The sequence below is a fragment of the Chelonoidis abingdonii genome, chromosome 3 (assembly GCF_003597395.2).
Source record: "Chelonoidis abingdonii isolate Lonesome George chromosome 3, CheloAbing_2.0, whole genome shotgun sequence".
In the NCBI taxonomy this organism is placed as follows: domain Eukaryota; kingdom Metazoa; phylum Chordata; order Testudines; family Testudinidae; genus Chelonoidis; species Chelonoidis abingdonii.
In genome coordinates this window covers 92,964,083-92,988,493 of record NC_133771.1, presented here as the reverse complement: position 1 = coordinate 92,988,493, position 24,411 = coordinate 92,964,083, and the positions used below count along the sequence as shown (strand labels likewise).

Sequence of the window (24,411 nt, the reverse complement as noted above, 5' to 3'; positions counted from 1 at the left end):
TTTGAATGCAGGGTATTTTTGTAACATAATTCTACATTTGTAAATTCAAACTTTCATGATAAAGAGATTGCTACTATAGTACTTGTATTAGGTGAATTGAAAAATACTATTTCTTTTGTTTTTTACAGTGCAAATATTTTTGTACAGAAATTATAGTGAGCCATATACTTTGTATGTGTTGTAAATGAATACAATTATTTGAAAATGTAGAAATATCCAAATTATTTAAATAAATGGTATTATTGTTTATAGATAGATTTAATATTATTAGGGTTGGAAGGACTCTCAGGAGATATCTAGTGCAACCCCTGCTCAAAGCAGACCAATCCCCAACTAATCCCCAATGGCCCGCTTAGGATTGAACTCACACTGGGTTAGCAGGCCATGCTCAAACCAGTTTAACATTCATGATTAATCATAATTAATTTTTTTAATCACTTGATCAGCCAATGACTACTAAAACCTTTTAACAAGTAGTTGAGTATATGAACAGATAATCTGTCTATAACTGTGACCAAACACCCCTGTATTCACACTTACATTTGTAATTTTATTTGTGTACAAAACATCCTTTGTAAGGTATCTACGGAACTAGTAATTTTCTGGCCAAAAAATCTTAAAAATTATGTGGTCAACAGATGGTCGTGTGTTGTTCTTTTCTGTTGCTGCACTGCTCTGGCCAGATAGACTGAAGCCTGCTGTACTGGCTAACTGCCAATCAGACCACAGACTGGATTTTAGTAGCAAAGGAACCCAGCCAAGTTTTATTGTTGATGAAGCACGGTAATAGCACCTGGCAGAGTCTACAAGGATACTAGGAAGGAGCTCATGAACCAATGGATGCATCTTAGTCAGTGGTGGAACTTTCCACTGATCCCTAGTCTGGCCAAAGACATTCCTTCTAAGATACATCTTTATACACCAATGCAAACAAATTACATATTGCCCCTAATGTATTACGGTACCACCCATTACCTTGTATGTATTGTTTGATTTAAACATCTCTATCCATCATACTGTCATCCTGACCTTATCTTTAGGATGGGGTGTTATCTTAAGGTGTTCTGGGACCATCTTTCTGGAATGCGTTTGCATATATAGTCTTATGCCTAGCACTACTTAGGAATATGCATTTCTGCAATATCAGGCCTGTTCTTGCCAGATTCTGTGAGCAGGGCCTGCCTCTTGCTCACAGCTTAGCTTTGCTTTACATCAGCATTACTTTATCCCAGGCCGCTGATACAAGGCCTTATGTTTCAGGCTGTCTTCTTACTACATGTAACAACTTTATATGTAAAGTTATATACCCCCTTGTATGATACTGTCAGCACGTGTTCAAACCCTCCCAGCCCAGCATTGGCAAAAGTTGTTCAATGGGTTTATCCTACACAATGAAATGTGTGTTTACCTCAACGTACATATAAGTAATAAACAGGGTCCTTGAGAGAGCAAGAGGGGGAAATGGCAGATGAGGCAAATCTGCATTTCAACATACACAGGGGAGAATCTGCATTTCAGTATACACCACCAGACCCCATGTCACCTTCTTTACTGTTTCTTTACTGTTTGAATCCTTAGAAGAATCCACTGCAAAGGGTGACTGGACTATAAAAGTGAGGGCCAAAAACACCCCCAACGGATCACTCCCTGGGTACGTCTACACTACAGGATTATTCCGATTTTACATAAACCAGTTTTGTAAAACAGATTGTATAAAGTCAAGTGCACACGGCCACACAAAGCACAATAATTCGGCAGTATGCATCCATATACCGAGGCTAGCATCGATTTCTGGAGCGTTGCACTGTGGTAGCTATCCCGTAGTTATCCCATAGTTCCCGCAGTCGCCCCCGCCCATTGGAATTCTGGGTTGAGATCCCAGTGCATGATGGTGCAAAAACAGTGTCGGGGATGATTCTGGGTAAATGTCATCACTCATTCCTTCCTCTGTGAAAGCAACGGCAGACAATTATTTTGTGCCCTTTTTCCCTGAATTGCCCTGGCAGACGCCATAGCATGGCAACCATGGAGCCCATTTTACCTTTTGTCACTGTCACCGTATGTGTACTGGATGCCGCTGACAGAGGCGGTACTCTAGCGCTATACAGCAGCATTCACTTGCCTTTGCAAGGTAGCAGAGACAGTTACCAGTTGTTCTGTATGGTCTGCTGAGCTATTGTAAATTGGCAATGAGATGATAGTTATCAGTCATTCTGTACTGTCTGCTGCTGTCATGGGTACTCCTGGCTGACCTTCACTGAGGTTGGTTGGGGGCACAAAGACAAAAATGACCCCCTGGGTCATTCCCTCCATTATGTTATATCTAAAAATAGAGTCAGTCCTGCCTAAAATATGGGGCAAATGTACTAGAGAATCAGAGAACCAGAAAGCACAGCTGCTCCGTGTCAGATCCCACAGAAATGATAAGCTGCATGCCATGCTAGAGGGTGCCCCTGCAACAACCCCACCCGTTGCTTCCCTCCTCCCCCAACCCTTCTGGGCTACCATTGCAGGGTCCCCTCATTTGTGTGATGAAGCAATAAAGAATGCAGGAATAAGAAACATTGACTTTTTAGTGAGATAAAATGAGGGGGAGGCAGCCTCCAATTGCTATGATAGTCCAGGCAAGACATTAAACAGTGGGGGGGAGAGGAGCCCAGCATCCCACTGTTATGATAGTCCAGGCAGCACAGAATCTTTTCTTTAGACATGAAAGGAGGTGGGCTGATGGAGTTCAGCCCCCAGTTGCTATGATGAGGACGGTTACCAGCCGTTCTGTACCATCTGCCGGGAATAACTGGGAGTCATTCCTATTTTTACCCAGGTGCCCCGGCTGACCTCACCGAAGCCAGCCAGGAGCACTCACAGGATGATGAGGACGGCTATCAGTCATTTTGTACTGTACCGTCTGCCACCGCGGAGGGGAGAAGATGCTGCTGTTCAGTGTCGCAGCACCACGTCTACCAGCAGCATGCAGTAGACATACGGTGACATTGAAAAAAGTCAAGAAACGATTTTTTCCCCTTTTCTTTCACAGGGGGGGAAGGGAGGTAAATTGACGAGATATACCCTGAACCACCTCAGACAATGTGTTTGACCCTACAGGCATTGGGAGCTCAGCCAAGAATGCAAATGCTTTTCGGAGACTGCGGGGACTGTGGGACAGCTGGAGTCCTCAGTCCCCCCTTCCTTCCTCCATGAGTGTCCATTTGATTCTTTGGCTTTCCGTTATGCTTGTCACACAGCACTGTGCTGTGGACTCTGTATCATAGCCTGGAGATTTTTTCAAATGCTTTGTCATTTCGTCTTCTGTAACGGAGCTGTGATAGAACAGATTTGTCTCTCCATACAGTGATCAGATCCTGTATCTCCCGTACGGTCCATGCTGGAGCTCTTTTTGGATTTGGGACTGCATTGCCACCTGTGCTGATCAGAGCTCCACGCTGGGCAAACAGGAAATGCAATTCAAAATTTCACGGGGCTTTTCCTGTCTACTTGGCCAGTGCATCCAAGTTCAGACTGCTTTCCAGAGCGGTCACAGTGGTGCACTGTGGGATACCACCCGGAGGCCAATACTGTCGCTTTGCGGCCACACTAAACCTAATCTGATATGGTAATACCGATCTCCCTGACGAGAGGAGTAGCGCTGAAGAGTACAGAAACCGGTTTAAAGAGCCCTTTATATCGATATAAAGGGCCTCATTGTGTGGACGGGTGCAGCGTTAAATCGGCTTAACCCTGCTAAAATCGGTATAAACGCTTAGTGTAGACCAGGCCCCAACCTCTGTCACTCTTTCACCTAAGAAAGATTAAGTAACTACCCCTTTAACTCTGAGGGGAAACCATGACCAGAGAATATGATCATCTGTGTTGCTGGGAACCTCTGGTAAGGGTTTTACCTTGAACCAAGTGTAGCTTGTTACGTTTCAGCTACTAGAAGACATTTTGTCTTTATTTCTCTTGTAACCATTTCTGACTAATACTTTATACGTGTACTCAATTTATCTTAACAAGGTAGGTTTTAACTTACTTCATTTTTTAACTACTAATTTCATTTTAACAAACTAATTCAGTGCTGTGTTTAAACTGAACTGTTTGGTAACTCCAGGAGTCTAGCAAACAGCTGAATTTTGACCCCTTACAAGTGCAAAGGACCTCTAATATCTGAACAGTCCAAAAGAGGGCTGGACAGCTCAGAACACGTTTTGGGGGAAAATTTGGGAGTGTGTTGGGGTAACCCTGAAAGTAGTAACCAAGGTTGCTGGAAGTCAGAATGTGGCTGGCCTGCTGCTGACAGGCTGCTGGGGTCAGAGTTGTTGGACCAAGTCAGTAGCTATACGTGGACACTCAGAGTGTGACCTGCATGCTGGCAGGTTGGTTGTGGGTAGCCCAGATTGGGAGCTACAACAGTAAAGCACTGTGAGGCACTCAAGGTTGCAAGCCAAGCAGTAATGTGAGCCCTCACAGGTCTGAAATGCACCCCAGAATGTGACACTATCATGCTACACAGGATCTTCTGGGCTGAAGGGTCTCACTTCTAAATATGTAACAAAGTTAAATATTTCTAGTTCTCAAAACAAATGTGGCAATAGCAGTAAACACTCTGCATACAAAGAAATAAAAAAGAAAACTTGTTTGAAGCCCCGATAGCTAAAATAGTCACACTAAAAATACATTAAAATTGAAGTGCGCACAGAACCCTTTATCATCCAGAGGTGTGGCAACCCCTGCTCCCGATTTATTCGGAGACCTGTCTCTTGAAATTAGCTTCATGCCTAGTTATTGTCTGAACAATCACTCATGCACTAACAAGTCATACCTGTACTTAGTTCCTTTTGTACAAAGTATCCCAAACTACTTTATACAAAAGAGCAAGTTATCTTTGAAAAATGTTATATTACATTATGAATATTTTTTCCTTCAGAGGGAGAGAGACCATAGCTTCATAAACAAGAAGTAAACCTGCTAAAATACTTAGCAACACAGAGATCCTGGGGTTTTCATTTGTAACTGATGACCAATAGAAAACATCTATTGCAGCTTGATCTATAACCACAGAGGAGTTACAACAGAATAGTTTCTTCTCCCCTCCCTCCATGTCTTGCTAGCCTCCCCGCCACATTTCAGTTATTCATTTTTGCTTCATATCTCTTCCCTTGGTTTATTCACTCTTTCCTCTATTTCTTCATTTAAAATGTTTTCCTGTTCCTTTTTATAAGCCAAATACAGCATCCTCCTTACTCTTATACCCACATTGACATGCTACATCTTCCTCCCATTAGCAATAGTCTTCCATTTCTCACCTCTCTCCACAGCCTGTGATCTTCCAGCCATCCTACTGCTCTTCTCATAGATGTATTATTGTGGAACACAAAACAGTGCAGCAAAGCACAGAGCCACTGATGACACTGTAATGCCAAGAGAACAGCTGGGCTAATATCTGCGTGTTGGTTCCTGCAGCTTGGCTGGATCTTTGTGGTCTATCTTGTACTAACGGACTTTCACAATGGTTGGTTTCAACAGTGGTAATGCCAACTAGATTCACATCTAGACAACATGGCACCTTGTAATTACTAAGAGAGACACAATATTAGGAACTGTTACTCAAGTTTAACTACAATGGCATAGACTTGTACTCTGCTGATTGTAGAAAATAAGTCCCATTCATTAAATTATTATTTTCATAACATTTTCAATAGGGCTAACTACTGCACAAGTTCAAAAGAGAAGCTGCCTTTCAAACAGATCCATCGAACTTTTGAAAATGATTTTAAGGCCTTCATGTCCTTTAGAACTTTATCCAAATTCTTTGTCTGGATTATGGCCAAAAAGTTAAAATTTGAAAACAAGAGGAATGAAAGGGTTTTCACTGCTCTGGTTTTACGTTTTTAAAAAAAATCATATCCAAGATGTCAATTTTACATAATCTGAAATGGCCAAGTTATCGAACCACCTTTATAGTGTAGAAACAATTTTATCTTTAACATCAGCGGTGTTATTGGTGCTGCTGTAGTATGGGGAAGAGGAAGGATATCGTCTAAGATGGAACTCTGAGGAGGTGGTACGAAGTTGGAAGGTCACCACCAGTCAGTCTCTCTATGGCCGTTAATGAATGAGAATGGTTAGAAGCACCATTAATAAGTTGTATTTGATGTACTGTAGAGTCCCACAGATAGAGCAGTTTTATAGTAATCACTCCCCATTTCTTCACCAGAACTTCCACATGTATTTCAGGCTGAAGATAACAGAATAGGTGCTCAGCACACATTTGTATTGTGGCACGTACAGCATCTGCTCTAGCACCTTGTCATCTTGCATGTCTGATCTCTTCAAGGGCAGTTACTCAGGTGGGAAGGGAGAGATAACAGATGTATAGGTTTCTAGACTTCATACAGATTAACGATACGTCTAACATTTCACATTTGAAATGTTAAAGTCAATTTATTAATAATGATGCAAGTCATCAGAAGAGTATTCTCCTGAAATTAAAAGTTTGTTTTTTCCTTCAAAAATGAAAACCAATACATGCTTGGTAGAGCCACAGATACTGTGGCTTTCCTGACTGCCTCTTTCTCCCTACATGTGTCCATGCATACTAATGACACAGCCAGTTCAGCAAATTCAGTCTAGTCACTATCTAAATCAACAGGGTTGTAATCAGGGTCATCCTCTTCATCATCCAACTCCAAGTCATCCATTTCCTGGAACAAGGATTCATCTACTTCCACACTGTTTCCAGCTGTAAGAGTGAAAAAAACCAAAATGGTGTTTTACTATGGATTTTTATGGAAACGGGAAAAAGAAAATGAGGGGTTTTCCCCTTCATTCTTCAAACAGAAAAGAAAGACATGTTGCTCTGCTACTTCTCTATCAGCTAGCTCAGTGGTTTTCAACCTGTCGTCCGTGGATCCTTGGGGGCTCGCAGACTGTGTCTAAGATTTCCAAAGGGGTCCGCACTTCCATTTGAAATTTGTTAGGGGTCCGCATACGAAAAAAGGTTGAAACCCTCTGAGCTAGCTGAAAAGATCAGATTGTCTAAGAACCTTTGTGTCCTCTGCTTCACGACAGAGAACAATTCCCAGGTACCAACTATTTAAAGTTATTTCATGTTGCTGGTCCAAATTTAATGAACTTTACTGTTTGATTCATACATGTTGACTTGAACAGAATGGGGATAGATGGAAGAACCACCACCCCCTAATTTTTTATTAACTAGAATAATGATGCTTTTCTCACCCCAGTGCTTAACAGAGCTGACTGTGACATAGGTAAAATATCCACAGCCCATTGATAAACTGATGTTACCACTGCTAGTTCCAAGAGATGGCAATATTTCTAAACTGTCCAATTTATTCTAAGATAAATTCCTGGAAGTTGGAACTATGGCCCCAATCTCGCAAACACAAGTGTAAGTAAATAAATAAATAAAATCAAAGGGATGACGTGTATGAAGTTACTCTACGCTTATCCACAAAATATGGGCCTATGGGAATATTAGAAACACAACACCTCAAATCTACATCTAACATAATGCCACATGTCGCTTTCAGGACAACAACTACTGGAATATTATTTGAGAACATCTGACCTACAGCAGTTTAGAGGAATGCTGGTTAGACCAGCATAAGATCTTTCCATATGCCTCAAGCCTCCCTCTTCTCAGCACATCAAGCAACAGTCTAAATTTTTCCAAATGAATTTAGCTCACGAAGCAGTATCAGTTACTTTATACAGAGGGAAAAATTGCAAAGCTACATGAGATTTACAAGGAAGCAACAAAACCTGACAAACTTTTTTCTTTAAAGTCAACCACCCTTTTTCATACATTGATCCCTTGTTATTGGTTATGCACATAAAAAAAACAAAAAAACATATTTTAAGGAACTGCTAAGGCAAGACTTATGGAAAAAAACATGAAAATATATATACAAGAGTTCTACACTTAAATCAGTTATGATGTCTAACGGGAAAAGGCAGAGCAGATAAAATTCAAACACTTGTACTTCCAAACAAAAAAAAAATGCCAAACAAAAAAACCCCCCATCTTGTTTCAAGGTTTCAATGGTGGTCATAGCAAGTCATAGGGCTTGTCTACACTACAGGTTATGTTGGTATAACTTATGTCACTCAGGGTTTGACTAAGCCACACCTCTGAGCAATGTTAAGTTACACTGACCTAAGTCCCAGTGTAGACACAGCTACCACCTCTCACAGAGCGGACTCTCTCGGCATAGAACGTCTTCACCAGACCCACTACTATGCAGCCTATGCAGCTGCACCACTTTAGCGCTTTAGTGTAGGCTAGTCCATAGAGATACCGTGCAGCTTTGCACATTTTCATATTTCCTTCTGACAGCTGCATAAATGACTGATAAAACCTCCAGTATGTCACAGCTGGGTCTGCATGGAACAACGGTGACATCTACTGGCCTCTTAAAACAATTCCAAGCTTATATTTCTCACCTGTGCATATTTCACAGGAGGCCTCTGTTTTCAATTAAAAGGTAATAATATAGAAAAGGTCTGAGATTTATCTACCTCCTTCCCACTGTGTATTAATGTCAGAGTTACAACATGACACTCTATTAAAGTGGAGTTATTTAAAACTAAACCGCAGTTTCTTACTCATTCTCATGTTGTCATGCACACCTCAGTTGTGCCCATCGTAGAAGACACCAGAGCAAGATCCTCATTTAGGACAGATCCTGTTCTTACTGAAGTCAGTTGGCATTTTGTCACTGACAGGAGCAGGATCAGATGCACACTAAATTAGGACCACTGTATGGTTTAGAAGTTAATGCTTTAAAGTAAAGATTATTTACATGAAAAACAAAACTTGGTGACAATCAGAACACCTTTAAACAAAATGTGCATAGGGGTCTATTCTTCTGCTATAAAGTTGCTGACATCATCATCAGCATGGCAGGACCTGCATAAAAACACACTCCCCAATTTGTATTCAGAGTTTTACTTGCCAATATCAGTGGCAAAAAAAGTTTTTACTGTTTTTTACTTCTGATAGACCTAAAGAGTCAAGAAAGTTAAGAGACAGCTGAATTCTATTGCTTCTTGTGCATCAACTGACTGAGTTAATAAGGCCCTAGTCACATGGGAAAATTATATTGGTTTAACTTAAAACTCTTAAACTGGTTTTGAAGAATATATATTTTGCTAATGCTCTCAGTGTTTTTGGTTTGTTTTTTTAAAAAACACTACTTCACAATATTTCTACTTAAGAAATTCTCCCTACATTAAACACACATTTAAGACAACTTTTAACCACAACTAAGGCTAGGATTTAGATACGGAGGCGACGACAGTCACAGATTCAGTGACTTTACCGGACCTCTGTGACTTCTATGCTGTCAGAACCAGGACTGTGCGCCCCTGCCTTTCAACTGGGGCTGGCTGGAATCAGAACCCTGCTTCCCGAAGCACCGTGGCTTCCACCATGGACACACACCCCCAGCCCTGTGGCATGCCAGGCTTGGCAGGGGCTGCAGCCGGGGCCACATGCCCCAGCCTAGTGGGTGCTGTGGAGCTATCTCCCCCCCCTCTCCCCTCCACTGTGACCGGGGCTTGGCAGCAGCTGCATTTGGGGCCACACACCCTATCCTGCAGCTGCAGCCAGCTCCAGAGCAGGTGCTGTGTCCCCCCACAATGGCTGCGACCCCACTGCGGCCGCTGGGACTCCATTCCTCTCCTCTACCTAGCTCTGCCCTCCCAGTTATTCTTAGTAAGGTCGCGGACAGGTCATGGGTTCCGTGAATTTTTGTCTATTGCCTGTGACGTTTCTGTGACTTTTACTAAAAATAACTGCAACAAAATCTTAGCCTTAACCATAACTAAGGTACACAATTTGAACTTCAGTCAAATTTCAAATCAAATCTTTCAATAGTGCAAATAATAGGGGGAAAAAACAGAAGTTTACCTTCTTCTAAGAATTGAATGTCAGATGTGTCAAGATTATGATCGGTTTCAAATAGCTGTTTTCCTAAAAAGAATATTAAATATTAAAATTAGTGATAGCTTGGAATGTAGTTACTAAAATCATGTAACATGAAATTTTGTAAGAGTATTTTAGAATTTTGATATTTAAACAACATCAAAGTAATATTTGATAATTTATGTACCTTTGGCATTTTGCTCAAATTATATTTGGACCAGTTACTTCTTCGCCTATTAAATTTTAAGCTTTCTGGGCAGGTGTTGTCCATCTCTCTGGGATTCCTTCCCTTATTGGTGAGACAGGCCCTGCAAAAGGGCTCCATGCAAGAATTAATGCAGCCTCAGGCAGGGCTGCCCAGAGGATTCAGGGGGCCTGGGGCAAAGCAATTTCAGGGGTCCCTTACATAAAAAAAAGTTGCAATACTATAGAATACTATATTCTCGTGGGGGCCCCCGTGGGGCCTGGGGCAAATTGCCTCACTTGTTTCCCTCCCAACTCCCAGGCGGCCCTGGCCTCAGGTGAAACCGATGCTGAGATAAGGGATACACCCCCACTGTCTCCTCTGGTTTTGCCTGCAGCCTGGAGGCCAAACACAATGCTCCTGAAGTGTCAAGAAGGAAGAATATGGTGCTGTGGATCCATCACATCAATGCACAACAGATCAGATCGTTGTCTCCATGCACTGACTTGGGCCAATCAGGCCCATATTTGTTGCATTCAGCATATATTTGATTCCCCTTCCTACATGTGTCCATGTAAAGTAAAATGGAACCTTTTATAAAAATGGACATGAATCTTTCCATGCCCACTTTATCTATCTTCCAAGAATTTAATGGAATTCATTTTATACTGATTCTACAATCTACTCAAAAACCATTTAACATGCTTAATATTCATATTAAATTGCTAAAGACATCTATATTTGTAATGCTACTACACATGGCTTCTGAAAACCTGTCAGATTTAGCAAAATCCTTTCAAACATACATTTCCATGAACTTAGCCTAATAAATTGATATATATCCTCACAAGTTACACGAGAAGCTCTGTGTGGCTCGAAAGCTTCTCTCTCACTAACTCATGTTGGTCAAATAAAAGATATTACCTGACCCATCCTGTCTCCTGAATATCCTGGGACTCCCATGGCTACAACTATACTGCAAAAAACTCTTTGATACTCAGGGGCCAAATCCAGAGGTCCTTATTCATTCAAACTCCCATCCAAGTCAATACCTCAGGCTCTGAAACCACATCTCCGGTATCAACCTGTTCCACACAAGCTACACCATAAGTATTTGCTTTGTTGGCACAACCCTGGTTCTCTTCATGCACAAGCAAATTGGCTTAAATGCAATGAAAATGATGCATTTCAGCTGTGTGGGAGGCCAGACAGCAGAAAGTCTCTATAGGGCCTTCACCCTTTCTGTGCCATGGAGACGAGCTCTGCAGCACTGCCCTGATTTTAAACACAGAGGGGATACTTTCAGTGGGCCAGCATGGTCCTAAAAAGAGAAGATATGGATCTATGAGGCTGTAATCCCATTGGAGGGAAGGGGTCAATGACAGCCCACAATCACTACTCCTCTCCAGAGGTAATTGCTGCAGCCACAAGCAACCTGTTCAGTTGTCTGGAGGAGAAGATTTCTTCCTCCATAGATAGTTCCAACAGGTAACTCAGACTTTGCCCATTTGATATCAATTTTGCCCCCCTTATAGCATATGGGCAGTCTAAACCAAATTAAATGAACAGTAAAAAATATTGCAACACCACCAAACCCTGCTTCTAAATTTCTTAGAGCACAAGAGATAGTCTCTTCTTTATACTGGTTATCTGTCTCATGAATTAACAAATATATCAACTATTTTGTAGTAACGAACCAGAAACAATACCAACAGCTACATTCAGCTGAATAATTTAATGTGGAGCTGGCAATCTATATGTTCCAGTTCAATACAGACTATCCTATTGTATCACTCTCCATTTTCCTCCCCTCTCCAATTTTCCTCACCATTCCTTGATGTAGTGAATGGGTTTCATGTGAAAAATGGAAACAGTTAGGACTCACACTTGCACGAACATAAATGCTCAAGCCTCTTTTCCAAGGAACAACAATAAGAAGCTAACACTCAATTTACAAGATAAATCTTCCCTGTTAACAATCAGACATTCATTGGCATCTGACAAAACTTTTAGTATAAAAATAAAAATTCTTGGACACGGTTTCATTATTTGACATACTGGTCAAATAAATTGGCAAACTTGGAGAAAAACTGCAAAGTCATACCACTTAATTTATTTCTGCCTGATTGCTCCTCTTCTTTCATCTTTTTTCTTTTAATTTCTAGGAGCTCTGCATCAAACTTTGCTTTCCAACTCAGGAAATTCTCGATTGTAACAGGAGTGCCATGGAAACATAGCTGCAAAAGAAAAACAGTTAAGAGTTCGGTGGCAAAGTAAAGAGTGAATATTAACATTCTCTTTACGGTTGAAATTATTGTAAGCTAAGAAGCAGTAACTACTAGGCACCAATTTTAACTAGGTTTCTTACAGCAAATTAACCCATACTACAGTAAGACAAAGTGAAAAGCGTGACATTCTTGTTGCTTTTTACGTGTAGCTTGCATATTTATTCACAGAAAACTCTGCAGAAAATCCCTGTTTTCATTTGGATCTATAATGTAATACCAATAAGATAAAGCAGCATATGGAAAGGTGGGTAGTGCACCTTATTAGTGGTTTAGCTCAAGTCACAATGAACAAGGGGCAGTACATGAGTGGTAAGGATGGACAGATATGCTTTGTATATGAATATTTGCTATTAAAATTCCTAAAACCACAGAACAAGTTTATATTTAATATCTGTACCACAGAGGGGTGAAATAGGAGGAGGAGTCTTGCTGGTCCTATATCATGGAGGGAGAGGAGAATAATTGTTCCTTCCACCACCACCCTCATATGGAAACTACATAGTGACCCTGCTGTGCAATCACATTCCTCCATACTATGGGGCTTCCAGAGTGCTTTATGCTTGTAAAAGCCCACAGCCAAACCTCATAATGTGGGATTTCAGAAATGCTGTGCACTCTGAGGTGTAAATACCAGGGAAACACCAAACAGCATGTGTGTGTGAACAGACCAGTGATGGGATCCAAACTGAAGGGATATTGAGTCCTACAACCATCTAGCTGCTACTGAAAGAAGTGAAAATTCAGTGGTGGAATTTCTTCTAACACATCTTGAAAATGGGAAGAGCTACTTAGTGGTGGCAAACACATATCAGGCTACAGTGAAGAGGCTACTGGGTGTGGCTGACACTAGAGGTTGAGCCATTCAACTTCTTTTCCATCAAGTCAACCGACTGAGACAGAGGAGTGGCATTACCCCTCTTCTTGGTGGCATTCATGTTATAAAGGAGGGAGAGGAGGCATCAGAAAATTGAACAGCCGGCCACAGTGCCCCAGGGACTGTTCAACATCTGAGAACAGTATGAGGGTAATCCAATATACTCTAGTCCCTTCTTTTCCTTATCCCTTCCTTCCACTTAAAATGAAAACCACACGGAGGATGGCATAGAGCTGGTTAACGCCAGCTCTGCACTAAGTGGGCACTCTCTCATTTCAGGGAAGAATATTTGGCTAGAGGGATAATGTCAATGTCCACTCTCTGTGCTGTTTGGGGGTCCAAATGGAGTAGAGTGGTCAGAGGACATGCCCCAAGCTTTTAAAGCAGTGCCAGAAGCTATTATGCATTCAGTTAATACTAGAAAGATTCAACCCGGAAAATGCAATATTTATGATTTATTAAATCAATGAAGCTGTGCTCAGTGTGTAGCTACATCTGAAGTTTTAAATATTGCTTCTGGTTCTGCTAGTTGTGTGTGTCTGGGACAATTCTACTACTCGCCAATCATACAGCAAGCACAGCAGCTTTAGGAAGGAAAACAAGAAAATTGTTAGCTGAAAATGGAACACTTCACCCACCTTTTCTGCCTCCTCTGCTTCTCTTTCCTTCTGTTTCTTTTCCTCCTCTTGCCTTGTTTTTATTTGATCCACTATTTCATTTAATTTCTCTTGTACAGCTGACACTAGAGTGAAGATCATCACCATCCCCAAGTTCTCTTCTGCCTGCAACATAAAAGGCAGCAGCCCCAGACAGGCAATTCACTAGGCAAACTCATTGTGGACAGAGAGGTTACACCTTACACCTGTTTGGAAAGTGTTTATGCTTAGTCCTGTAGGAATGCAAGTTTCACAGCTGAATTGCCTTGCACCAGTTTTGGAAATTTAGTTAAATTTATTTCACCAGGTTTAAGCCACTTAAAATGATCCTGGGTGAGAGAGGAGGGAAGAGCAGCAAAACATCAGCACTGTTCTCTCAGGTCACTATTAGGGATGTAAATAGGGTTTAAAAAGAGTAACCATTAAACTTTATTAAAATTTTATTGATTAAATGATTAACCGTTAAGGAGTTCACATAGGCGGGGAACTATGGGTACGAGGGCGGGGGAGGGGTGCTGCAGCATTCCCACGTTTTACGTGAGATCCCCCTGCCGGGACCCCGGGTGCAGGGCTGGCAGCAGAGTTTAATCATTAACCGAAATCATTAAGACTGATGCTTATTGGTTAAAAACTTTGATGTCTCTAATTACTATCTTCACAACAGGTTATTAATACTGTCTGATTATAGCCCACACTCTTGGCAGGAAGGTGATACAGGGTGCTGCTAATTAACCAAAAAACCCGAACATGTTTGTTAAATTAAATAATTTTAAAGCAGGTGGGGACAGAACTTCCTAGTGATGAATTCCTAGAGTCATTCTGGGTATGTCTACACTGCAGTTCAAAGCAAGCCTTCCAGCCCAGTAGACTGACTTGTGCTAACGGAGCTTGAGCCATCACAGTAAAGATAGCGAAGTGGACATTGTGGCTCTGGTGGAGACTCAGGTTATAGCTCGAGCTCAGACCCAAGGGGTTGGGTGCGCTTGAGAGCCCAAGCTGCTGAAAACAACAGTATGGCCATTACAGGCTCACTCTCAGCTGCAGGGTAGACATACTCACAGGTGCTTACTAATTACCTGCACAGGCCAATATGGCAGCTAAGGCCGCATCTCAGCACTGTGTCCCCAGTCCTCACTGCTGTTACCAGTCCTATCAGAAACATGCATGCTAGGATCGTTCAGCTAGCTCACAGTTAGCAGCAAGGTCTTGTCTTGATTTTAGTTTCTTTCTTAAGTGCCTTAATACCTCCTTATACTCTAGTTGTCCAAAGACCTAGTGAGTTTTCCTTTATTTTGTAAGTCTTAATATCAGGCAACTTACTTACACAAAACTGTTAAATACAATCAAAGGCATCTGTGCCAAGCAAAAGTTGTGGCGCAAGAGACATGTTAAACAATTTATTTAGAGTTTTGTTGTTGTGTTTGTGAACTTTAACACAGAAGCCAACGTAACCCTACTTTGTCATACTCAGAGTTTAAGGCCAGAAGGAACCACCAGATCATCTTGTTTGATCTCCTGTATATCACAGGCCACCAACACCCACACACTAAACCCAACAACCAAAATTAGACCAAAGAATTACAGCCCACAGTAGACTAAACTATTATGTGCCACTGGCAGAGAATAGGAGGGACCAGTGCTTGAGACCTCTGCAATGGCAGGGTATTCATTAAGTGAAATATACCTAGATGATCCTGGCAAGCTACCTGCACCTACGATGCAAGGAAGGCAAAAAAATTCCAACGTCACTGCCAATCTGACTAGGGGGGAAATTCTTTCCCACCCCCACATATGGTGATCAGTTAGCCCACACCATCCAACATCCCATTTCCGATGCTTCAGAGAAAACGAAAAGGAAAAAAATGGGGTGTGGAGGGGGAGATAGGGGAATCTCTTCCTGATCTGAACAAGTGACTGGCCGAAGCCCTTGAGCATGAGATTTTAGGAATATCAGACAAGAACCAAAAAGGATCCTCAGGGCTGCGGCTGCCAAGCACTGCCTCCCCACCATCACAGACAACTCTCTCATACAATCCCACTTGTAAATTTGTCCAGCTCTCTCTTAAAACTAAGTTGTTTGCCCCACATCTCCTATTGGGAGGCTGTTCCAGAACCTCATTTCTCTGACAGTTAGAAATCTTCTAATTACTAGCCTGAATTTGTTGATGGCCAGTTAATACCAATTTGTTCTAAAGGACAATAGCTCTTCATCCTCGCTGGTGTTTATCCCCTTCATGTATTTATAGGAAGCAATCAGATCCCATTGCAGACCTCATTTTCTTAGGGTAAATCTATACTAGTGCGAAAGCAGGGAAAGAAAGAGAGCGTTTAAGTGCAGCCATTTAAGTATCAGAGACAGAGCAAGTATTCTGTCAAGTCTTAGCCTAATATCGCGAGATCTGTAGAAGCAGGGCTCACATCAGAAGCGAGTGTAAAACAGTAGACCAGTCAGTGTGACCTAGCCTTGAGATAATGATGTCTGAGAAGAGAAAGAGAAAATACTGGAATAGATAGCAAATAGCCTAAATAAAATGCGGATGTTTTTAATTAATGGACGTCACAAAGTAGTATAAATGCTTGTATGATTTTGCTTGTACTTTGGAGAAACTGAGGTAGAAATGCTCTCTGTCAGCTGTGTCCTTCCCTTGCAACTGCATGTCCGGAATAAAGCTGTCTCTGATTTTGCTGCTTCCAACCTGAGAGTAGAGTTCGTTTCTTCCACACTAGAAACATAAGTCGACCTATGTTAGGTCAACTTTACTGCAGAAATTACTGTGGTGGTATATGTCCACACTACCCTCCTTGGTTGATGGTGAGCGTCCTCACCAGGAGCTCTTCCCAATTTGAGAGAGAGAGTGTGGGGAGCTGAGACCCTGGTCTCTTAGCTCTGCTGGCAGCTCCCTACTGGGCACCTGGCTGCCCCCAGCAGACTGCTTTACTCCCTCCTAGGGGCAAGAAGCCACTTCGAGCTTCTTGCCCTTTGCTCTAGCTGCCCTGCTTTCTTGTCAATTTCAGGATTCCTGCTATGAAATTGACAAGACAGTGAACAGCCACAGTAAGTAATGCAGTGACACTGCCTCACCCTAACTACACCGACACAAGCCCTAGGCCTCTCGTGGACGTGGAGTTATGATGTTGGCGTAGTAGGCACTTACATTGTCAAGAACAAGGCTGTAGTGTGCCACTGACACTGTAGTATAGACCAGGCCATAGGCTAAACAAGCCAAGCTCATTTAGTCTGCTCTCGTAAGATAGGCCCTCCAAAACCCAATCAGCCTAGTAGCTCTTCTTTGTACCTTGTTTAAACATCACCATTTCTGAAGCTTGATCATGCATCTTTATGTGACTGAACTGTTATTCTTACATGGCATTTTTTTTTAAAAAAAAGAGCATAATGTTTTGTTTTAAATATACACTAGGCAACTTTCTATAACGGTCAAAAAGCAAAGTCTTAGAGTTTGGAAAATTAAACTCAAGTTGATGTCAGGGTGACTCCCCACAGCAGAATGCACAAACCAATTCATAAGACATATGCTCTTCTAAGTTTTGGTTAGCATCCGAATATACTGTCCCTAATTCACCTCCCAAACCAATGATTTGTGAAATGACATCAATAAGAGAGTCAATATATTCTTAATTTGCCTTACCTGTTGTGCTAGAAGGCTTAATATGTCTGTGACATCATTATCTTCAAGGTTCTCCTGGGAGAATATTTCATAAAGTGGAGTTTCATCTGGATATTTTTCTCCATAGGTAAATTTAAGAGTTGCCTGGACAGCTACAGTACAAAAGGCAATCTTAGTGTGACAGCCCTAAACTTCATATATATTAACTCTTAATGTTAAAGTTTGTATTAAGCAAAACAATATTGTTATTCTAACAATCCACAACAGGTTTTTAAATAAAAACAGTATTTTAAAAATAGAACTATCACCTTACATACATGCTGTAATTACAATAGTTGGTTTGAATATAATATATGACTCTCATCATTTACCCTCAGACGTGCTATAAAAGTTACCCATTACACAGGAGATAATTCTTAGCACTTACTAGCTGTTTACATGTTCAATTCACATTAGAAACAGTAATTAGTCTACGTAATACTCCTCTGAGGTACTATAGATCAGCAAGCAATATCACCTTTTAAAGAACAAAGTAAGGCAGAGAGATTAAGTGACTTGTCCAGAGCTATAAGTGGGCCAGCAGCAAATCCAAGATTAGAATTCAGGAGTTCCTTGCTCCCAGTTCAGTGCCAATCTAGTACACCATGCCACCAAAAAAATGTCTTGCACCAAACCATTATATAGTCTATTTGTACCACAATATCTGGTATGTAAATACCCTAGTCAGCATTTGTACAGTGACCAGAGACTGAGTACTGAGCAGCTAGTCTGTGATATGAAGACATACTGAACCATTATTGTGACTGACTGACAGAGCTTCCTGCAGTTCTGAACTGCTATACCAGGGGCCGGCAGCCTTTCAGGAGTGCTGTTCCATGTCTTCATTTAGTCACTCTAATTTAAGGTTTCGCATGTCAGTCATACATTTTAATGTTTGTAGAAGGTCTCTTTCTATAAGTCTACAATATATAACTAAACTATTGTTGTATGTAAAGTAAATAAGATTTTTAAAATGTTTAAGAAGCTTCATTTAAAATTAAATTAAAATGCAGAGCCCCCTGGACCAGTGGCCAGGACCCAGGCAGTGTGAGTGCCGCTGAAAATCAGCTCGCGTGCTGCCTTCGGTACTCGTGCCATAGGTTGCCTACCCCTGTGTTATACACTTCAAATCTACACTTTACACAGACTGTCATGTTCTACTGATTAAGGACATGCTCTTACCGACTTCAACGGAAGCAGGATCACACCCAACCAACAAACAACTACTAGTGACAGGTTTCAGAGCGGTAGCCTTGTTAGTCTGTATCAGCAAAAACAACAAGGCGTTCTTGTGGCACCTTAGAGACTAACAAATTTAGCCTCTGTATTTTCCACTCCATGCATCTGATGAAGTGGGTTTTAGCCCATGAAAGCTTATGCCCAAATAAATTCGTTAGTCTCTAAGGTGCCACAAGGACTCCTCATTGTTTTTACATTTCTAGAGGTAACAGTAACCAATACTGTAAACATCACAAGGAATTGTTCTGATTGGGCAAGTCTAATGATCAGAACATATTAACAGTAGATTCAGAGTTCTTAAACAACAGATCTAGGAAAACATAATTGTAAACTATTCTGAAACACCAACTACTACTGTAGGCTTACCCGATATTCAGAGCCCGTTTACACAAGGCCAACCAGATTTCCCACAGCAGGTTATTTCACATTATATCTATTAAAGATAACCCGAAGGACACAGATTTTTGGGATAATATTTTAAAACAATCAGGCCTTATAATTTTAAAAGTTATAAAGAAAAGTTTTCCCCATGACCAACTTACTTTCGTCATTTTCTCCTGCTTCAGATGTCACTGTGATAGTGAAACTTGTTGGGTTTTCTGATAACACTGTAAAAAAAAAAAAAGTAAAGAAATAGTAAATAAATGAGAGATTTTTAAAGTCTGACACCTTTTCTTCATTAGCATATTGGTGCTACCTTTTTCCTATTATTTCATTAAACTGGAACATCTTTAAGTCTCTAAGAAGCCTCCAATACATTAATATTTTTCTCTAGATTAAGAATTTTCTCTTCTTGATGATGCAATGTCTGTTTTGTTCTTCTGCTATTACAGAGTGTACATGTATCTCACAGAATCTCACACAAAATGTTTGTCCACCAAAAGGATATAGATACAGTGCAAATCTAATTTTGATTAAGTTTTTCTCTGTTAATATGTTGGTTTATGAATTAATTGCATGCATACTGAACACCAGGAGCTTTCTGGGTCTAAATGCAGCTGCTCATTCACTACCTATTCATTACCAGCCTCACCGATGAGCAGAAGAACTTCAAAGGGTGCATTTCTATCTTTATTATAGGAAGAATATGTAGCAACTCTACAAAACAGAAATAAGCTCCTATAGATATTTTTAAAAAGCTACCAGAAAAGTGGGAAGTACTTTTCAGAGAAAACAAAAATGCTTGGATCCTGCCTCAAAGAATCAGCAGTTTAACTTTGGAAGTGATATGACAGGTGTAGGCAATTAATTGCTGACATCAACAATTTAGAGATGGAAGTTAAATTAACCTAAGACCACAAACCCAAGTCCTAACCACCAGTTACACACTTTATGACAGGGGTTCTCAACTTGGGGGTTGGGACCCCCTCAGTGAGTTATGAGGTTATTACATAGGCAGTCATGAGCTGTCAGCCTCCACCCCAAACCCTGCTTCACCTCCAGCATTTATAATGGTGTTAAATATAAAAATGTGTTTTTAATTTATAAGGGGGGGGGTCACACTCAGAGGCTTGCTGTGTGAAAGGAGTCACCAGTACAAAAGTTTGAGACCACTGCTTCATGAGGACTATGTAGGGAGCCCCTAGAAGAGCGGCACCACAAGGGGGGGGGGTGTCTCTGACAACTGTGCATAATCTGGGAAGAAGGATGGGCACGAGACCCACAATTTTGCATATTAGTGGTTCCAGCTCATTGTACAATTTTTTCAGAGAGGCTGTAGCACTTTGCCTGGAGTAATTGCCATAGGGGGACTCTATTACAGCCCATGTTCTGGATCTGCACTGGGAAGACAGAGTGAAATTCACCTGATTATTCAGGAGTGTAAGCAAGTGAACAAATTTTCATCAAAAAGTCTGAAAATCTGACCTAAGCCCTTTTGTTGCTGTTACAAACTACAATACACTTTTTTCTGGGCTTGAGGAAATCCTGGCAGTGAGAGTTGGCTCAGGTTGAATGGCATTTTACAGCTTTGATCCATGACTTCATTATGTTCAACTATTCTGCATCTTGAGTCACTGGTAATAAATTTGGCTTGACAACAAGCTAAAATAACTTCAGCACAGATTTTAAAAGGCTGACATAAGCAGCAACACAATTAAATAAGAATCTGAAAAAGAAAGAACCCCAGCACTTGCACATTTAATTAAGTCTAGAATAAGAAGAGTTTGGATTTACTGCCACTTCCTTTACCTCACAGGTCTTTACAAAGCAATAAGCAAAACTGAATTATTTGGGGGAAGCGCTGTCTTGTATTTTACAGGGGGGTAGACTAGATCATCACAATGCTCCATTCTGGCCTGTGAAACTATGGAAAAAAAAGGCAGGTATTGATAATGCAACAAGTAGGGAGGCAAGGAGAGCATCTGTTACCTGCTCAGCAATGCCAGGTGCCTGGCGAGGATCAGAAACGAGGAAGGAAAGCTAAACAGGGCATCAAGTTAACTCATTTTTGTCTTTAATTTCCACCCAGGTGTTCACAAGAGCCCTACTTGTAAAAGCTCGCCCAAAGGTGCCCACCCTAGAGCTTTCCCCGCGTCCTGCTGGAGCAGGGTGAGCTAGGAGTGCTGTGGCCTAGCAGTAACGAGGAGTGCCACAGAAGCCGGACTGACACACGACACGAAAAGCAACTCAAGCTCAGGAACCTACGGAGGGGCCGGGAGCAGCCCGGGACTACTGAGAACTAACCCAGCGCAGGCCAGCCGCTCTGCTCAGCGGGGCAGGTGGCAGAGGAGTCAGCCCGGGTCGGCTGCCCCCCGCGTCGGGGAAGCCAGGTAACTCCACAGCACTCCCACGAGGCTTGTGCCGTGTAACCGGCGTATTTAAAGAGGACCAGGGACCCCGCACCTGTTGGACCCTCTTTGCACGGGCCAAGGTGGGGAGAAGGGGGCGCTGCTAGGTGCGTGGCTGCTGCCTCCTGCGCTGGGACCCAAAGCGCGGCTCCGCCGTCCCCAGCCCACAGCTCCCTGCCCGGGCACGGAGCAGGAGCAGCAGCAGCCGGGAGGCGCTCGGGGAGCTGCGCTCCGTGCACAGAGCGGGCCCCGCGTCCACCCCCGCCCCACTGCAGGGAAGCTTGCGCCAGCCGCCACCTCCCCGGGCAGGGCCGGGCTCCCCCCGTGCGGCGCCGCGGCTGACCCGTGAACGAGTCCGGGTAGATGGACTCCAGCGCCTCCCGCTCGTTGCGCTGCTCCTCGCTGTAATCGGTCATGGTCCCGCACCCCTGGCCATGGAACGCGCCGCCGCGGCCCAGCCACCCGGGCGGCCGCGCAGGCGCACTCTGCACCGCACGGTGGCGGCTGCCGGGGCCGCTCCCCAGGCAAGGGGGAGGAGCTGAAGCCGTGACACATTCCCAGCTCTGTTCTCGACCGGGCAGGTCTGAGTTGCCCTAGGCATCCAGCCGCTCCCCTCCACCCTGTGTTTTTTGTCTACACGTGGAGTGACTCCGGATTAGCTGTAACAGGCGCTCCGTGTGGGCACTTGCTCCAATTCATCTTAATCCACTTTTAAATGGGAAATTACTCTGGAAGCTCTATTGCTGAATCGCTCCATGCATGCACACAGTCAAGAATGAGTGTGTGTTTGAAGGACTTTAAACCAGTGTAAACTAGCGAGCCGAGTCATCCGTTTTGGAGTCAGGCGTCAGTCCTCTTCGGGGTGCTTCCCCCCCCCCCCCGGACAAAATCTGACATGTTTTGTCCAATGCCAGACAACACTTGGACAAAATCCGAGATAGTTTTGTCTGGCATTGGACAGTGTGACTTCCGGTGTGACTTCAAAAACACCATGCAGGCACTATCACGTCAGTGGGGTCGGGGAGTGATGTGCTCTTAAAAGAGGACCCCACACACCGGTGTATGTACAAGCTCAGCCAGCAGGGGCGGCCCCACGCCGGTTCTGGAAGTATCAGATCATCCTTTATGCAGGGAATGTCGCAGTGGCCACCCCACCATAAACTAATTCACAATACGGCATTTTGTTCTCGAACAAAGTATCTGGCACGGAGTTAATCCGGAGTAGTAACCTGCCTAACATTCACACCCTACCTTAATTTACATTAATGTTCAAGTCTAGACTAACTTTTTGGTTGTTTCTCTGTCACTGACAGTCCCCTCCCCCTTCGCTGCTCTGCTTTTCCCTACCCCGCCCTTGGGACGCAACCAGCTTCGCTTTGCGCGGTGCCACTCGTCAGTGGCTGTGTTAGGTCTGAGGCTTGGCTGTCACGTGTTGGGGGGGGCGCTGAAGCGCGACGGGGGTTGCAGACTGTGCCGTGGGTCACGTGATACAGGAGCGTGTCGTCCTCGTTTCCGCCTCTGGCGTCAGGACAGCCTGGCAGGGGTTAGGGGGGGAACGGGAGTGACTCGGTGGTAAGGGGCGGGGACGAGCCTGGGCCTCCAGCCTGTGCTTGTCGAGATCCGCAGAGGGGGCGGATCGGGGCTTTGCAGGGGCATCAGTGCTGCAAAATTCAGATATTCTGACTCATGAGCGCTACTATTGCAGAGCAGGGTTGCTGGGGGAGGGGGGCAAGCAGGGCAATTTGCCCCAGGCCCCACAGGATTATAGTATTCTATAGAATTGCAACTTTTTTTTTTATTGAAGTGGTCCCCAAAATTGCTTTGCCCCAGGCCCCGTGTATCCTCTGGGCAGCCCTGTTGCAGAAGCGAACCTAGGGATGGTGCCAAGGTGCAGTGTGCTCACCCTGGGAATGTGCTACTTACTGTACTGAGCATGTTCAGTTCATCGCTCAAGTCACTGACCTTCAATCCTGCCCTTATTAGCCATAACATTCTGCTGATTGCTTTTGACAGGGGTTAAAAAGTGGCAAAGGGGGCAAATTGGAGGAGGGGGGTGGCCAGGGTCTGAGCAGGGGGTGAAAATGTACCGGTCTGGGGTGGTGGGGGTCAAGCAGCTGGAGGCAGCATTAGGAAAGGGGTTAAAGGGCAAAATCAGGAAGGTGGGGGAGGTGGAGTTAAGCCCAGGAGTGAGAGGCTGTCAGAGGGCAAAACCCTGGCACAAGCAGGGGCAGAGGGGATAGCAGTTACACCAGTGCTTTGCAAAATAGTCTGTTGGGGGCAGGGCGGACTCCTGGGTTTTTGCTGCCCCAAGCGCAAAAAGAATAAACTAGGGTGACCAGATAGCAAGTGTGAAAAATCAGGATAAGGTTGGCGGGGGGGGAGGGGGTAATAGGAGCCCATATTTAAAAAAGCCCCAAATATCGGGACGTCCGTATAAAATCAGGACATCTGGTCACCCTAGAATAAATGGACACAAATCTGACATCAGGAATCATAACACTCAAAAACCAGTAGGAGAACACTTCAACCTCTCTGGCCACTCAGTAAGAGACCTGAAGGTGGCATCCGACGAAGTGGGTATTCACCCACAAAAGCTCATCCTCCAAAACGTATGTTAGGCCTTGTCTACACTTGCAAGTTGCAGCGCTGGTGAGGGGGTTACAGCGCTGCAACTTAGCAGGTGTCTACACTTAAAAGCTCAGCCAGCGCTGCAACTCCCTGTTTGCAGCGCTGGCTGTACACCTGGGTCTGCTTCCGGTGTAGCGAGACC

At 43.3% G+C, this 24,411-nt stretch overlaps 1 protein-coding gene across 1 annotated transcript; it reads right to left on the bottom strand.

Moving 5' to 3' along the window:
* Window positions 1-6,414: 6,414 nt before the first annotated feature.
* RWDD1 (RWD domain containing 1) lies at window positions 6,415-22,133 on the bottom strand. The gene is made up of 7 exons (XM_032779538.2): window positions 21,985-22,133; window positions 19,395-19,460; window positions 17,596-17,726; window positions 13,931-14,074; window positions 12,235-12,367; window positions 9,932-9,994; window positions 6,415-6,739 (listed from the first exon to the last, which is right to left on the bottom strand). The coding sequence occupies exons 1-7, from the start codon at window positions 22,055-22,057 to the stop codon at window positions 6,627-6,629; spliced, it is 723 nt and encodes a 240-aa protein (XP_032635429.1). The 5' UTR covers window positions 22,058-22,133; the 3' UTR covers window positions 6,415-6,626.
* Between the last annotated feature and the right edge of the window lie 2,278 nt (window positions 22,134-24,411).